The sequence below is a fragment of the Sus scrofa genome, chromosome 10 (genome assembly GCF_000003025.6).
Source record: "Sus scrofa isolate TJ Tabasco breed Duroc chromosome 10, Sscrofa11.1, whole genome shotgun sequence".
NCBI lineage: Eukaryota > Metazoa > Chordata > Mammalia > Artiodactyla > Suidae > Sus > Sus scrofa.
In genome coordinates this window covers 7,665,154-7,682,770 of record NC_010452.4, presented here as the reverse complement: position 1 = coordinate 7,682,770, position 17,617 = coordinate 7,665,154, and the positions used below count along the sequence as shown (strand labels likewise).

At 40.9% G+C, this 17,617-nt stretch overlaps 1 protein-coding gene across 7 annotated transcripts in view; it reads left to right on the top strand.

The window, feature by feature from the left end:
* The window catches only part of GPATCH2 (G-patch domain containing 2), a 182,107-nt gene that overhangs the window by 114,457 nt on the left and 50,033 nt on the right, over window positions 1-17,617 (top strand). For 4 of the 7 annotated variants that reach the window (XM_021064101.1, XM_021064099.1, XM_021064100.1 and 1 more), the window contains 2 exons: window positions 8,363-8,402; window positions 15,127-15,197. The exons of 2 other annotated variants lie outside the window; for them this stretch is intronic. In XM_021064101.1, the coding sequence (XP_020919760.1) occupies window positions 8,363-8,402; window positions 15,127-15,197 (111 nt within the window). Of the gene's footprint in view, window positions 1-8,362; window positions 8,403-11,690; window positions 11,752-15,126; window positions 16,128-17,617 lie in introns of those variants that run through there. One more of the 7 variants, XM_021064104.1, reaches the window with a different exon arrangement.

Genomic DNA, 17,617 nt, shown 5'->3' with positions numbered 1-17,617 from the left:
TTAAATTACTAAATACTGAGAAACATCTAATTGGCTAGCAAGCCACACCTACTGCTTTCAATTCTTGATTTCTCTAGGTCAGAATTTGTTTTGTTTTGGAAGATCAACTACAAAAAACAACCCGATCAGGAAACACTTAAGATAATTTTCTTTCATGGAATGTCAAGAGTTATATTTTTAATAAAGAGGGGGAAAGATTTTACAGGCTCTAATATGGTAGCACTTAGGAATTTTCATTTCCTATGGTCACAGGGTTAACAGAATTTAGTATAGGGCAGCTTGGGAATATCTAATCAGGGAAACAGAGGTGCTAAGCTGGGGGCAGAAAAGGATGGTTTGAGCATCAGCAGGACAATACCCAGCATGGTGCTCAGTGTGGAAAGCTGCACCTCACTGGAAGCTGTCAGCTCATTAGATGAGAATTAGTGGAGGTGTGTCATTAACATTTGAGTTATTTCTGTAGAGATGGTATTTTACAATTGTTTCAACAAAATTACTTGTAGAAATTTGGTAAACAGCCAGCTGTGCTGAGCACACGTCAGAGTCTTGGTTTTAAAGACAAACTAACTTGTGCCCTCTACAGATCCTGAGAAGCCTTGCAGAGTGTCATAATTATGAAAACGTGTTGATTTTAGCTGTACTAATTGTCTTATATCCATCTAATAATTACTTCCTTGGAACATGCCCTTCTGTCTTTAACGTCCCGTTGCTAATGTATTTTAGGTTTCTTTTAATGGATAATATAATGCAGATAAATGAATTATTCAGTAAAATAACTACAGTGAGGTACACAAAATGCGACAAAGACCTCAGTCCAACTAAAGCAGAGAAATTAGATACTAATTTCTAGTAAAAATGACATGTTAAGTTTTGAAATTCACATTTCATTATTCTGTCGACTTTTTTAAAAATAATACTAAAATGTGCAACATAAAATTAATATACGACTACCTAGTTTTAAAAATATTTAAGGCATCAAATGAGGTCACTTTTCATTCACTCTGCCTCCCTTTATGTACTGACCGTAAGTAGTTGCAGAATTTTTTCCTGTCTGACGTTTTCCCAAACACTTACAAGTTGTTTTTGAGTAAATACAATTTATTAATTGACTTTTACATTGATATTTATGTCTTGTGTTTATTTCATTTGAAAGTCTAGGAAATTTACCTGAGGAATTGTATGCAAATCAAAACTTACTTTATAATGCACCTAGGTAACTACTCATAATCCTATGATGAATTCCTTTATAAAGCAAATAGTCACCCTTTATTTTATCTTTTGTGTAAATATCGGTTTGCTTAAAAGCAAGATTTGCCCGGATTAGAGGTTAGGGTCATTTGGAATACCTCTGCGCTTTCAAATTTAGCATCTATTTCTTTCTGATGAAAGCAGCTTCAACTTTAGATTGATAAATAAGATACACTGGATCAATTCCTCCTCTGATTTACTGTGGTTCCCTTGGGTAAGTCATTGAGCTTACATATTTCTTAACTTTTAGTTATAGAATAAGAATAATAACAGCCCTTTCTTATAAATGACATTTTTGCAAAGCACTTATGTGAAACACGGAGATTGTTAAACTGGGTATGAAACAGTTCAAGAGGATGGTGATGCTTTATATTGTAGAGTACATTTTATTTTTCAGAGTATTTTCCCATGCGCCACTCTCTTCATTATTTTTATTACCTCTCTGAAGCATTCATAGCAGTATTAGACCCCCATTTTATAGCTAATTTGACTTTTGTAAAGTCACACACTCTATTCCACTCAGCCAAAAGTCAAAGAAACAAAGATATTAAGCATTTTTTATGTGTTTGATAACATGTCACACCTGCCGAGGAGTCCTGTAAACCTTCCCCGTGAGTATTGGTGCTGTTACTGACATTTAGGAATAAATAGGTGGGTATTGCAAAACATTCGGAGACTAAAAACTCACATAGGTACGTTTTTCCATTGTCTACTGTGGGCGAGAACATTAATACGTAACTTAAACACCCACTAGGTGCCAGGTTCTTAGTCTCGTGTAAGCAGTGAAGGAGAGGCGGGATCCGTTTTATTTTATAGAGGAGGAAGAACCTAAGAGTCAGCGCACTCACCCAGCTAATACGTGCCAGAACCAGGGTCCAAACTTAATCTTTCTGATTCTAAAACGCACGTGTCTTCTTTTTGCTCGAGAGCCAGAACTTTGGCGTCAGTCACAAATAGCCGTTTTTCTTCAATCTAGAGGCTGAAGTTCTTTAGTTTTCCAGAAAACGTCTTCCAAAGAGTCAGGTAAACGAGCAGGATGTGTCCACTGGTCATTCTTTCAAGGTAAAATGGTGCTGTTCTGTTTGCATCTCATGCCGTCTCCTAAGTAGACACGAAGATAGGAAAGACTTTTTTTCGGAAAAGAAGCTTGAGATGAAATCTACAGAAACCAGTTTTTTTTCTCTCTCTCTTTTGGGGTGTCACTGATTAAAATCTATCATTGCACGATACAAAATTGCAGTGGTAGACAAAGAAAACAGTGAATTCATTGACTCTCCTCTCGCAAAGTGTTTCCCTTTAGGAAACTAAGTATTCGATCGATGCTGCAGGAGCTCGTCTCCCATCACTGAGTCAGAATTTGGCCAAAGATAAACTTTTAACTCTCTCTTCTTACGATAACTGTTGTCAGAGTTTTAAAAGAGAATCACTTTATACGCACTTCCCATTTGTATGCTTAAAAGTTGAGATGTCATAAAAATTTTGAACTGCTATGTCAAGAATATTCTTGAGACTCATGCGTTTTAGAATCAGAAAGATTAAGTTTGGACCCTGGTTCTGGCACGTATTAGCTGGGTGAGTGCGCTGACTCTTAGGTTCTTCCTCCTCTATAAAATAAAACGGATCCCGCCTCTCCTTCACTGTTGGGAGGCTTACACGAGACGAAGAACCTGGCACCTAGTGGGTGTTTAAGATACGTATTAATGTTCTTGCCCACAGTAGACAATGGAAAAGGTAATTATGTGAGTTTTTAGTCTACGAATGTTGTGCAGTACCTACCTATTTATTCCTAAATGTCAGTAATGACACCAAAACTCACGGGGAAGGTTTACGTCCCTGTCCTCCCCCCACCCCGCCCCCGCCAGCTCATGACAGGGAGGAAAGCAGTGACTGCTATTTAAGTGTCCAGACTCCTCATTCTGGCCCCAGGCTGCAGGGAACACATTTGGAAGACAGCACTGAGCACCGCAGGCAGGGATAGAACCCAAAATGCCAGGATCGGTGTGCCATCCTAGGTGCTAAAGGTCATCCGGAAGTCCCTGTGGGTGACCTCTGCATGGATGCACGCGCCTTAGTCTTTTGGCACCCTCGGCTGCAGGTGCCCCTAAGATCCAGTTCTTACCTCGCCAAGCAGCTTCTTCTTAACACTATCCCCTCACCTTAATTCTTATTTCCGTCTCGATCCATGAAACGCTATGATAGGATGTTGAGTTAGGAGTCAAGTCTGACCCTTATGTCTGCTTCCCCATACCTTACCCCCCCCTTCTGTTACATACTTCTTCCTACAAAACTGGTCTTCAATACAAAACTGTATTGTAATAGTTACATACTGTCTTCAATACAATAGTTACGGTCACAGGGAATCTTCAGTGTCGAAGATGCCTTGCCATTTCCAAAGTTAACTCAGATTATCAGTGATAACCTATTTAGCCCAGTTCCGTCCAGTAGATCTTTTCACAGTAATGAAAATGTTCTTATATCCGCCCTGACAATGATAGTAGCCACTAGCCATGTATGTCTGGAGCCCTTGAAATATGGCTAGTGCACCTGAGGAACTTAATTTTTCATATTAATTTAAGTAGCCATATATGTCTAGTAGCTACCATATTAGCACAAATTTTGACCATTATATGAACATGACACACTAAGTGAACATAAATTATGCTTCTGAGTCAAAGAAAAAAAAAATAGAAACTCTATTAAAAAAAAAAAAAAAAGAAATTCCTGGAGTTTCCTGTTGTGGCTCAGCATTAACGAGCCTCATGGTATCCATGAGGATGCTGGTTCAATTCCTGGCTTTGCTCAGTGGGCTGAGTATCCGACGTTGCTGTGAGCTGTGGGGTAGACACGGCTTGGATCCTGCGTTGCTGTGGCTGTGGTGTAGGCCAGCTGCTGCAGCTCCGATTCAACTCCTAGCCTGGGAACATCCATGTGCCTCACATGCAGCCCTAAAAAGGCAAAAAAGAAAAATTCTGAAAGCGGAAATCTGTATTATAAACTGTTCTAGCTCTTTCCTGATGAAAAGTATGTTTTAGGAGACCTGAGTTAAGAATTTTGAGGTTGCTTTTGTCTGTTGGCACAGATGTGATATTATTTGACTTCTCACGACATCCTGTACATTTCTGCTGCTGGTGTTTCAACCCCGCGGCTGAGGGGAAGGGATTAGGGAAGAGCGAGAAGGAATTTAAGGTGGAGAGATTCACTTGCAGAGATTTTAGTTCAAAAAACCTTGTTCCCTAAAGGCTTATTTCTTAAAGAGAAAACCAAAAACTCTCTTCTCCCCCAGCGACAGACCACATGGGTCTCCTGAAAACAGCAGTGCAGGGAGGGCTCCATAGGTGGCGGCTGTTCTCAGGATTGAATGAAACAGTGCGTGTGAGCCTTAGTCCCTAAACCTGTCCAAACTGCATCTGTGTCCTGGAGGGAGAGGGGAGCTTGGGAACCACATCCGGCCCCTCAGAATCTTAGAACAGACCGTCCAGCTGTGTCTCGCAGGCTTGCCATCCCTGGCGGTTGATCGGTTCCAGACTCTTCTGTGCCCCCTCTCCCTGGAGAGTCCCCCCAGAGTCTTGGCTCGAGTTACATCAGCGCCGCTACAACCTCCAACCTCCCCTCCTTTCATGCCCTTCTTTCCTCTGCTGTCTTTACATAAATTTGACTCTGGCTTTCAAGAGCACCACTACCTCTGTGTTTCCTTATTTGCTCATGTTTTCACTAAAAAGGAAGTAACTAACTCTTATGTTCCATGAGTACCTTTAAAAAGAGAAAAAAGGAAAACAGAGCAAAAGAGAAAAATCACCGCCCCCAAAATTATAATCACTGAAGGGAATGTTGGAGAATGGGGGTTAGGAACACAGGGGGTGGAATCAGATAGCTTTGGTCCAAATCTTGACTCCCATACCTGCTGGTTTTGTGACCTTGAAAAGCAGTAGAACTCGTCCAAAGGTTGTGAGATTGAATGAAGTAGTCTACGTTTGACTGTTAGCATGGTTCCCAGTACATACCAGACATTTATTGAGTTGTGGGAGTGTTTTGACTGCTACTTCTATTACTACTATATATATATACACATATATATATATGTATATATATATAATTATAATAAATATATTATAATATTATTACATTATAATAACATGTTATATTAATATTATAACATTATATTAATATTATTATAATATAATGTTATATTAATATTATAATGATATAACATTGTATTATTATATATTATAATAATATGCATATTTTTTTTCTTTTTTGGCTGCACCTGCCACATGTGGAAGTTCCCCGCCCCAGGGGTCAATCCTGCACCCCACAGCAATGACAACGCCAGATACTTAACCCACTAAGCCACCAGAGAACTCCTCCTGCTGCTTTTTCTTACAGCTACTGTTACTGTTCTGTTACTATGACTATTACCATATCCCTTCCTCAAGGACCTCCAATTTTTTATCAGGATACATAAACAACTGCAATATACGAATATAACTGCTGTAATGGAGTTACGTGCAAAGAAAGTTGAGCCAGTTTCGACGAGGAAGTGTGTAAATCAGCCAGGCTGATTTAGACGGGCCGCCCAAGGAGGTGGCCTCACCCTCCTCTCGTCCCCATAAGCCCTGGGCACAGAGGCCACCATCCTCCTGCCACGTCATTGCTCCTTTCAGGTCACTCCTGTCCGTAGAAATTCTCCCTCGTGTGAGGGTCACACGACCAGCTGCTATTTGCCCTCATTCATACCAGCCTTGGACACCTGCACCAGTCTTTGTCTCTGCATTAACTTCTGCTCCCCTAAGTGGGGACAATATGTATGACAGTGAAAAGGAATATGCAGAGTTCCCACTGTGGTACAGCAGGTTAAGGGGCGGGCCAGCATGGCCGAAGCTGTGCTCTCATCGGATCCCTGGCCCAGACACTTCCATATGCTGCCAGAGTGGCCAAAAAGGGGGAAAAAAAGGAAGACCACGAGCTTTGGAATTGAAGGCCCAGTGAAGGCAAAGGGAAAATCCAGGGCTGATGTGGAGAACAGCGGCCTGATGGGGCCAAGTGGCTGGAGGGCTTCGGGAGCGAGTGTTCCAGCAGTTGAAGAGCAGAGAGGAGTGAGGGTAGAAATATTATCAGAGAGTTTTCAGTATTTACAAATGAACAGTGATGAGGGTTCGGCAGCGCCACAGGAAGCCCACTGGGGACATAGTAGAAATATCAAAGGAAGCAAAATGAGGCACCTGTCAACTTTTAGGAGAAACGAAAAGAAAAATTTAGCAGCACAAAGTATTCACCTAGTCATAATGTCTGTATTCACAATAGATTAATCAAAAATGGTGTTAAAGCTGGAAATAGGGGATTGGGAGTTATAAAAGAGCTAAATTTACAGTAATAGAAAGTCACTTATTAATGCCAAACATAATTAATCACAGAATAGCAGTATCACCATTATTCTGTAGAAATATATCATTAAAATACCCAAAGAAAAGGCAAAAGGAGTTGACAGTGGTTTCTCTGAGCAGAGCTTAGGGTTCAGGTGAGGTGAAACAAACCCTGCTGGGTTTTTGGTTGGTTGGTTGGTTGGTTGGTTGGTTTTGGCCATGCCCATGGCATGTCCCCAGCCCAAGGATCAAACCCACCCCACAGCAGCCACCCCAGCCACTGAAGGGACAGTGTCAGATCTTTAACCCACTGATCCACAGTGGCAACTCCTAGACACTGCTGCTTTTAAACCCTTTCATTTTTTGGTTTGGTTTTGAAACTGGCATTTGATTTTTTAAAATATTTTTCTATGAAGAAAAATATAGAATTCATAGTGGGGGGGGCATTTATCAGTCACATGTCAGGAAACTGAATAAATAATTGGTTTCTAGTTGGCAATTAATCTAGATATCGCTTGCACATACCAATAAGTGTCCATTTCCGCCACAGAAGTGGAATCTGACCTGCCAAAGAGCATCCCTGTCTATGAACTTGAGACATGTCCCAGTAAGAGCCCAGACAAATCCTGTTAATGTAGAGGCTGTTTATTCCCAGGTTTTAGTCCCACACAGAGTCTGGACAATACATAGAAGCGTTGAAGGGTGCCAGGCAGTGTCCCCTTTCAATGTAAGCCCTTTGTCCTTTGCGGTATGTTTGCAGAAAGCACACATTGGGCAGAGAACCTCCCACCTGAGCCTCCGTCATTTCTGTGCCTGGAACATGAGAGTAACCTTGTAAGGTTTTTGTGAGGATAGGAAATAATACATACGTGTCATGTATCTAAAACATACACATACTCCATACTATGGTTTATGCAAAAAAAAATAGCACTAATGATAATATTAGTATTATTCCCTATGGTTGCGAGCTTCCACTGGTTTATCTTCCACAATGTCTCTGTTGATTTCCTCGATGTTTACAATGAGGTTTGAAGCAGAATGCTGCCAGAGGACTGGGCCCACAGCTACGGATAACTCCTTTGGAAAAGGTACCACCAGATACACTGTTAGAATCCAAGGAGCAGCTGGAATAATACAGGGGGGCAGGCAGGGCGAGGCACAGAGCAAGAAGAGAAGCTGCACCTGTGCCTTGACTTCTGTGTTTTCAGTGTCGTTGCTGAATTTATCCTCGGCCAGAATCCAGTTATAACTAAGGAAGGAAGGGGCTCAAGGTACCTTCAGCCAGTACCTTAGAATTCACCTCCAGGGTTTTGTGTGATTCTTCCTGAGGGATAGCCAGAGGATATGATATTCTTGTAGTTGTCATTTTTTTTAAACCGCTGCAATCAAAAGGTCATAATTTGTTGTAATGATGCTATAATTAAGTTGTGGTAAATGATAGCATTTGTAGATTTTATAACCAGAATTGATTCATGAAATGAATACAGTCCTGGCAGTTTATGCTAACATAATTAAATGGAAATGCAATTCTCACCGAGTTTGCTTATTAAATTGAAAATTACTTATACGCACGCTTACATGTCTGTCAAAATTGGTGTAAGTCTAGAATTACATGAACTAGCCATTAAAATAGAGCCTGTTTAAGGCTTTGTTGCTGGTGGCGAGTACACGCCTTGCAGCCACACAGACAGGTCACCTGAGAGCACGTGCTTTGACCGAAGTTCCTGCTAACTCCTTTTCTCTTTCCTCTGCAGCCATTGGTTTAGCCCTGGGGCTAGGACAGAGCATGGCCAGGTAAGGAACTTTCTAATCCAAGGAGGTTCGTCTCTCAAATATTTACCTCTCTCCCCTCCGGGTAGTAATCAGCTTTATGAGAAAGGATGAAACCCCAGCTTATTTAAAAAGGCGTTATTTGTGCCCATGCCAACACATGGACCACATGAATGATGCTGCACAAGCATCAGCACATCCTCTCTTGCCACCCGCTTCCTCTGTCACCACGCATCACCCCCATGGAAAGGCTTTAGAGCTCACTTGCTTGTAGGGCTTCCCCACTTATACTGGTTCTTCATAAAGTTAAGGTCCCAAAATAGTACATATGCTGGAAAAATTGATTTGTATTAAATGAGTCAGCCAGCAAGAGAACATTTTGATTTTTGAAGTTTAGAAAATGGTAATGGTTTCTTACAAGTTTGTGTTCTATTTCTAGGTGAGTTGGGTTTTTTTTTAATTTTTTATTAGTTTCATGGCAGCACAATGATTAGGTGACTTAACAAGAACTTGACATTCATTTCAGTTAACTTTACCTATGAAATAAGGAGTCTACCTTCTTTGAATGTGCTAGTTGTCTCTCTGCAGGGTGGTAAGGTAACTTCAGGCTTAAATTTTTGATAAGTTTTAAAGCATATATGTTTTTAGGCTTTGCATTCTTGCTACGCTTTTTTTTTTCATTCTGAATTATAAGTCATTTTTTAAGTGGGTCAGTAATAAAATATGTAGGAAATACCTTTAAATATATGCAAAAACCCCTCAAATCCACAGGGACCATTTCTGAGGGGTAGGAAGGTAGGTCAGGGGGGAGTGGACTTACTAATGGTAACTGATAACTTATACTGTATGTATTGGTGATGCTTTATGTAAGCTGGGCTTTTTCTAATAAAAGGAAAGTGCCAGATACTTCATCATAAGCTAAACTGTATTTCTTAACGCACATGAACCTAATCAGAGAAAAATTTGTGAATTCTGTTGTAATGGTTTTTTTGGTAAATGTGCCTTTTCTCCCTGAGAGCGATGTACCCCTTTAAACATTAATAATTGAATACATAGCACTCTCTCTAAAATTCTGAAACTTAACTAGGCTAAGTTACACCTGTGATGTGTTTAGCTTATTTTTCAGAATGTAAAAATCAGACTGTCTGCTTTCCCAAATGGTTCATCCCCTCTGTATAAAGCGCCTACAGTAAGAGTCTGCTTCTGCTAGTAAGTCCCACTCAGGATATAGCTTATCCCCAAAATATGGTTTTTTAAAGATCATTTTCCACCTTCTATTATTAGAGAAATACTGAAGTGATAACTGGGTGCTTGAGATTACAGTGTAACTGGTTGCTGCCAACCAGACGTTTTTCCTGCAGTTAAAAATTAAGAAATGGCTAATAACATGTAGAGAAGGAAGCTGACCAATTTTTTAAATTTCTAAATCGTTTCGACAGGTTGGTTTGTTTTTAAATCAGCCTTTTGCTTAAACTTGGATATACCATTTCAGATTTTTATCTTGATTAGATAGGTTGTTAATGAACAAGTACCGTTGGTTCTTATTGTTTGTAATAGCTATGTTCTAGAAAGTTGATACGAACATTAAAATAGAAAATACTGGAACAGCAGTCCCAGGAAAAATACAGGGGTAGGTTCCTCAGAGCCTCTGGTCACAAGTTTCGTTAACTGACCCATCCACATCCTTGTTAGACGTCTCTTGCTGTTTCAAGACACCTTCCTTACTACATATTATTGATTCGTTAACATCGAGCTCAGGGCCAGCCGCACCATAACTTATGCCTGAAGGGAGTTTATCTAATACACATATTTTCTCTAAAAGGCCTATCACGACCTCCCTGCACCCGGGAACACTAGACATCATCAGTTCAGCCCTCTGCTTGGGGGCTGTTGTCAACAACGAAGATAAAACAAGAACACAAAAATGCAAAGAAACCTAGCACTGAATGGACCACAGTACGAGAGCTGAAACCAGAAGACAGGCATAGCCTTGTCACCCCTCAGCTGAGAACACACGCTATAGGGGATTCAGATTCGCAGCGGTCTGTGCGTGTCTGCTGATGACTGCAAGAGCACCAGCAGTGTTGTTGTTGGTGTGACAAATAAGTTTTAGCGCATCAGTGAATTCGCAAATATAGAATCCGTGAATAACGAACAGGTGCACATATGCGTGTGTACACATACACACATACAAACTAGTCATGTTTTGCAGGATAAAAATTTCTTATTTCATCTGAGACCTAACTCTAGCACGGTAAACTTTTGGCTAAGCCTAGGTGCAAGTGATAAGATGTAAGACCGTGGCGAAGACTCAGTCCTTCAATATATTGTTGAATGAATGACTCTACTTCCCCTACCAACCTCTCAACCCAAAGAAACGATCGTGTTAACCCCTTCTTTTGAACTTCCAGCCTCACTCCTTTCCCCGTCTTGTGGACCCTCTCTCTGTTCTTAAGTGCCAAGTCCCTTTTCCACGTACACCACGCATGTCTGTCATTTCTCTTTTACGCATTTAGTAAATAGCTGTTGTCCCTCAGCCATTATCATAGATCTCAGGTACCCTCTGTTTTGAAGCGAGGTATTTTTTTAAAACAGCGTCGCTTTTCCTCCGAGGTGGTTATAACCTGGGGCAGGAAAGCAGTCATCACAGTGTGTTGGTAACGTGGGAGGACCCCGCAGAGAGGGCACCCCAGAGGCCACAGGAGAGAAATGGGAGACTTGACCAGAGAGGGGGAAGGCGAGGGGAGCAGCCCCGAGCAGCCTCGCTGCTGAGTGTGTGTCGTTTTTACTTCTGAGGATTCTCTCGCTTGAACATCTGATGGTTTGACATTTCGACTGAGTTTCCCAATATCGCAGGTGGTCGTTTAGATACTCCTCCGTCCTCCTTTTCAGGTGAGGACACAGAGGCCAAGTGTGCCGAGACTTGAAATTCTCTCGTGGACATGTGAGGAGAGCCCTGCCGAATGGCTGGGCTTGAAACACCCTCGAGCTTGAATGCCTTCTGAACACCAGGGGTGAAGAGAGGCTGGCTGTGGAGCGAGAATTGCACCCTTTTGCCTCTTCCTCCTGTGTTAAGAACTTGAAACTTTTAATACTCTTTTAAAAATCTCACGAGTAGCCCCAGAAGTTCTCAGCTCCCTCCTCTGTTCTGTCACAGGAAGAACCATGTCTGCATGGAACACTTCTCTTCCTGGTGCCACTCAGCAGTTTTTAAGATTGGGTACCTTTCGTAAGCCTCCCGTTGTGCTAGGTTTGTGTTTGTGGATGTTAATGTCATTCTTACGCGAGTCATTTTTTAATATACACCTGCAGGTCACTAATAAGGGAATTGTACCTCCGTTTGGCCTAAGTCCAGCAATCTGAGAGTTGGAAGGTAAGAAGCACTTCGCACCATATTCAGAAGTTCTGTTATGAATCAGAGTTGACATTGTTGAGTCAGAACCCTGGAAATTGACCTCACTTGTGACACTGATAGGACTCCAAGGAAACAGAAAAAGTTAGCAGGAAGAGGAATGAAGAATTTCTCAAAACCTGCTGAGCTGCTCTTGCTTATCAGAGCAGATCTCCAGAATTCTCACGTCTTTTATCATATGAATCTCTGACCTGACCCCCCACCACCCAGCACTCTTTTTTTGTTCTTTGGGGCAGACCAGACACATGTTGAGAATCTTTCAAATACAAATAGATATTTTCTATTTAAATAACACTCTGAATTAATTTTTTTTTATCTGTCAAAGATCTAGAGTCCCATTTAACTTGTTAGATTCATGACCCAGAGATGAGTCTATATATGTTTTTTTTTTTTTTTTCCTGAGCTTGATTTTCTTTATCTTTTTTTTTTTTAGGGTCACACCCACAGCATATGGAAAATTCCTAGGCTAGGAGTCGAATCAGAGCTGCAGCTGCGGGCCAATGCCACAGCCACAGCAATGACAGATCCGAGCTGCGCCTGTGACCTACCACAGTTCACGGCAACACCTGATCCTTAACCTACTGAGCAGGGCCAGGAATCAAAACCACATCCTTGTGAATACGAGTCGGGTTCTTAATCCTCTGAGCCACAATAGGAATTCCCTGAGCTTGAGTTTAAATGTGCAGAACAACACCTAGACATAATTTTATTGATAAGGTCATATAGTTTTGTGATGACTTTTTCACATCAGTGCCTTAATAATTCCAGTATTTGTCTCTCTCTATACACAAAGCCCATCAAAACGATACAACTGAGGAAGAAAATAAATTCTCATGTGAATCTAATAAAAGGAGCTTTAACATCAGAATTCAGAGAAGTTGCTGTCTCATTTAAGTTCATGCAGGTAGTGGCCTAAGAACTATCCAGACCAATAGGTACAACCTAATCTTTACTTTGGTCATTATAGTTGCTTTTGGGTGGGAGGCCTGCGCCCATGGCATGAGGACTTTCCCAAGCTAGGGGTCAAATCGGAGCTGCAGCTGCCAGTCTACACCTCAGCCACACCTGATCCAAGCCACATCTGCGACCTACACCACAGCTCACTGCAACACTGGATCCTTTACCCACCTAGCGGGGCCAGGGATCAAACCCTCATCTTCATGGCTCCTAGTCAGGTTCATTACTGCTGAGCCATGAAGGGAACTCCCTATAGATGCATTTTTTACACTAATCCGCAGAATTCTTTTCTTGCTGCAGCACATTATGTTTGGGATTTTTTTGAGTTCTTCATTTAAACTGTTTTAACACACATATTATCAGGAATAGTGTTCACGTATCTATCTTTTATCTGAAGATTAGAAAAGTTAGTTAACTTACTCCTATTAGTTGAAGGTAGTGATAGGGATTTTATCCTGTCACCTCCAGCTATCTGTGTCACAAATGTTGGTTTGTATATGTTTTTTTACCAAGGCACCAGAATTAGAAATGCCAAAGTAATTAAGTTTCTTTTATTTTCGGAAACGATTTTTCATGGTACGAAGTGTTTCTAAATTGAAACACTTTCAGATTAATGGACTTAAGGTAAACTGTTGCTCTTTTCTATGGGTAGTAACAATGAGATGTGGCTTCAGCTACATATCAGCTACTAGATCTTATTTCCTATTTTCTCTGTCTCACTCATTCATTCATTCATTCATTCATTCAACAAATATTTATTGAGCACTGAAAATGTCCCAGACACTGTGCTGGACCTTGGAGATGCAGGCAGATTGACTCACTGAAGCAAAGGGCCAGAGGTGAGCAGGAATGTGGTCCATACGCCAAACTGAAAAGTTGCGAGTGGCTGAAACATATCATGTAGAAGTGCAGAGGGGAGGCTGAAGATAGAGAGAAGCATACTAAATTATGAATTGAGAAATATAACCCAGTTATGGAAGTTTATGAGAGCTTCGTACAAGACTTGGGGGTTTATCTGCAGAGAATAAGGTGATGAGATCTAGTTTTAGAATTCCTGGCTGCACAGAGGAGAGTGGAGTCGGTGGGAGCAAGGCTAGAGGCAGGGAGGCCACAGGAGAGGGAAAGCAGTGGTCTGGATGCTGGCAGTAGGGATGGAAAGGAGATACCGAAGAGAAATTGAAGGTATACTTATTTACGGAAGACTTTTCTTCGTGACCTAATGAAGTTCTAACTCCTTCTGAAAGTTGGCCACATGTAGCTAGTGCTTGATTCAAAATGATGCCGGTAAATAGTTGAAAGCAGGCATTTCGTTAAAAGATATTGATACTGGTCGGACAGTATCCACTGACTACCAAGCTCATGAGTTGCAATCATAATTATAGCATTAGAACCATTAGTCAACACTTTCTACGTTCTGGTCATAGTGCTAAGAGCTTTGCCTGGTTTATCGTATTTAACACTCACCGCAGCCTTACAGGTGTAGATATTCGTATCTCCACTTTCCAAGTGGAGCCCGGGACTGAAAGAGGCATTACACAGCTTGTAGATGGTAGGCCTGTCTTTAAAACCTAGGGACTTGCTAGGTACTGGTGACGGCTGAGACTCGAACCCCAGATCTCTCCTGCACTGTTGCTTCCAAGATTTCTGTTTTTATCAGGGTTCATTTGTAATATGCTGTGAAGCTTATTTTTAGCCCATTCTTTCACATAGTCATCTTTCTGCATAAATAAACTACAGTTTGAGTGTACGCATGGTAAAAAGTATTGACTTTTTTTTCTTTTCAGTTAGGGTAAAGCAAGTGTGAAGGGAAGTGGATGGTGAGGCATTTTGAGGACAAATATATTTTTTTTCTAATTACACATTTCCAAGCCAATAATTTCTTTGAAAAAAAGAATATTTTAAGTGCATTTCTTTACCACGTTAGCCCAGTATGTACAGAGAAAATATTAGATTTTTTTTTATGTCATCGTAGGTGACAAAGCCTCAAAAAATTCATTGCATTCATAAAATGCAGTGGTGGAAGTATTTGATAAGAGAGGTTACGTGACTTTAACTAGGACTGCTCCAGAGAAGCAGTATTAGAATGGAGTTCTAGAACTCCAGCTGTAGACTCTAAATTAAATGACTATAAGAGCAGGTGAGCTGTCTGAGAAACACTGGCAACTCTTGCTAACATTTTTCTAAGAGTGTCGCTAGTATCTTTAGCAAAAGTAGTTGTCTTTGTTTTAAGAGAAACCCGTTAAAGAGAAAAGAAAAGAAAAAGGTAATGCAGGGGGACAAATAGTGTCCCTTTGAATGAGAAGAATGCTTTTCTACTTAACAAAATAACGTAATGAAAAGATTTTTGTTTCTGCACCTTTGTCTTAACACTTTTTCTAGCATCAGCTTCTGAGAGATACCCGCGCTGAAAGAGGACACAAGAAAAACTGTTCTGTGAAAACAGCCAGCAGGTAAGCAATTCAGAATCACTTTTCATTCTGAGCATTAAATCCTGTTTTCATACCAGTATGAATATGGTGAGCTATAGTTGGGCCGCCTTTGGTTCTAAAGTGCCAGCTTTAAATATTGTCTGTAATTTGTTTATCAGAATCTGTTTCAGGATTATTACCAATGTGTGGAAAGGTACTGTTTTATTTGTATTTTTTACATCTGATAAAAAATTTAAAAATGAATTTTTAGAAGAAAAATAACTGCCTCCAATAACTGATGAATATGAAATCTGGAGTTAGAATAATTATTTTATTGTTTAATTATTAAAAGTAGAATTTATCTTTCCCCAAAACTTAAATGGTACTTAGACTTTATGAAAGAGCAACATGTATATTTATTCTAATAATATATAAATAGGTATATAGAAAATACAGCCTTTTTTAAAGGTGCTTTTTGGTTCTTACTCAGTTTATATTGCTGAGTTGTTTTTTTTCTTTAGTAGAAAGAATTTGCCCCAGGTTATTGTTGTAGACAGTATATTTCCAAATTTTGCATGTGGTGTTTCCAAAGACTTCATTTTTCTTTAGGTGAAAATGGCAGTCAAAATATTGATCAGAACTACTGCCCGGGGATTTACAATATTCAGTTTTTAACAAGAGAACTGATTTCAGGAGCCATGTTTGCATCTCCTGGCTTCCCATCGTTAGTGTGCTAGCCACTGTGTTTAGCATTCCCAATTAAGCGATGTAACTTCTAAGTGCCACGTTGTGCAAACTAAGCCCAACTGAACTAGGCATCTGCCAGAGCTGACATAAATCCTATCTAACACGTCTAATTTAGACAAAAATTGTCAAACACAATAAGTTGACCATCACGGAGTTCCCGTCATGGCTCAGTGGTTAGCGAATCCGACTAGGAACCATGAGGTTGCAGGTTTGATCCCTGGCCTTGCTCAGTGGGTTAAGAATCCAGCGTTGCTGTGGCTGTGGCATAGGCCAGCGGCTACAGCTCTGATTAGATTAGACCCCTAGCCTGGGAACTTCCATATGCTGCAGGTGCGGCCCCAGAAAAGACAAAAAATAAAATAAAAAAGTTGACCATCAGTGATAATCAGCATAAAACTAATATAGTTACCCCTAAGAATGTCAGATCCTAAAATTATGAAGGATAGGTTATATAAATTTTATACATATTATAAATAACTGTGGATGACATGTTTATAGAAATAAAATGAGCAGGTAACAGATCACTAGTGGAATTGATCAGGCAGAACTGAATCAAAAACATGTAATTGTTAAAAATGAGAAGCATGACTGTTGAAGAGATCATTAGTGAAATGGAGATACCTCTGAAGGAGTAGGCCGGCACGGAACATAGCAGCATAAGAAGATGGAGAAGAGAAAGCGTGGTCCAGAGACATAGAAAAGGAGTTCCCGTGGCGCAGTGGTTAACGAATCCGACTAGGAACCATGAGGTCGCGGGTTCGGTCCCTGCCCTTGCTCAGTGGGTTAACGATCCAGCGTTGCCGTGAGCTGTGGTGTAGGTTGCAGACGCGGCTCGGATCCTGCGTTGCTGTGGCTCTGGCGTAGGCCGGTGGCTACAGCTCCGATTCAACCCCTAGCCTGGGAACCTCCATATGCCGCGGGAGCGGCCCAAGAAATAGCAACAACAACAACAACAACAAAAAAAAAAAAAAAAAAAAAAAAAAAGACAAAAAAAAAAAGAGACATAGAAAAGATCTCAGGAGTTCCCGTCGTGGCGCAGTGGTTAACGAATCCGACTAGGAACCATGAGGTTGCGGGTTTGGTCCCTGCCCTTGCTCAGTGGGTTAACGATCTGGCGTTGCCGTGAGCTGTGGTGTAGGTTGCAGACGCGGCTCGGATCCTGCGTTGCTGTGGTTCTGGTGTAGGCCGGTGGCTACAGCTCCGATTGGACCCCTAGCCTGGGAACCTCCATATGCCGCAGGAGCAGCCCAAGAAATAGTAAAAAAAAAAAAAAAAAAAAAAAAAAAAAAGGAAAGATCTCAGATATACTGAATTAGAGGCCTTGAGTGGAGGATAGTGTAGAAAAGCTGAAAAAAACATGACGTTGGAGAGGTGCTGGCTAAGAATCCCCAAAACGGGTGACAGTTATAAATCTATAGATACGTAAAAAATAATGAGTACCAACGAGAATAAAGGATAAATGACTACAAAGGAATGATAGCTGTATATCCTCAGATTTCTGCGCAGCACCAAAGAAACCAGGAAGCAGTGGACATATCTTCAGAGTACGGGATGAAATTACATTGTCCACCTAGAACTGTGTACCTTGAGGAACATCCTTCGTATTAAAGATGAAGTAAAACCAGTTGAAGATTTTCAAAAACTAGGCAGTTTTACTACTAACAGACCTTTGCTAGAAGAATTTTTAAAGGATGCATTTTAAGAAAAGGATCTCC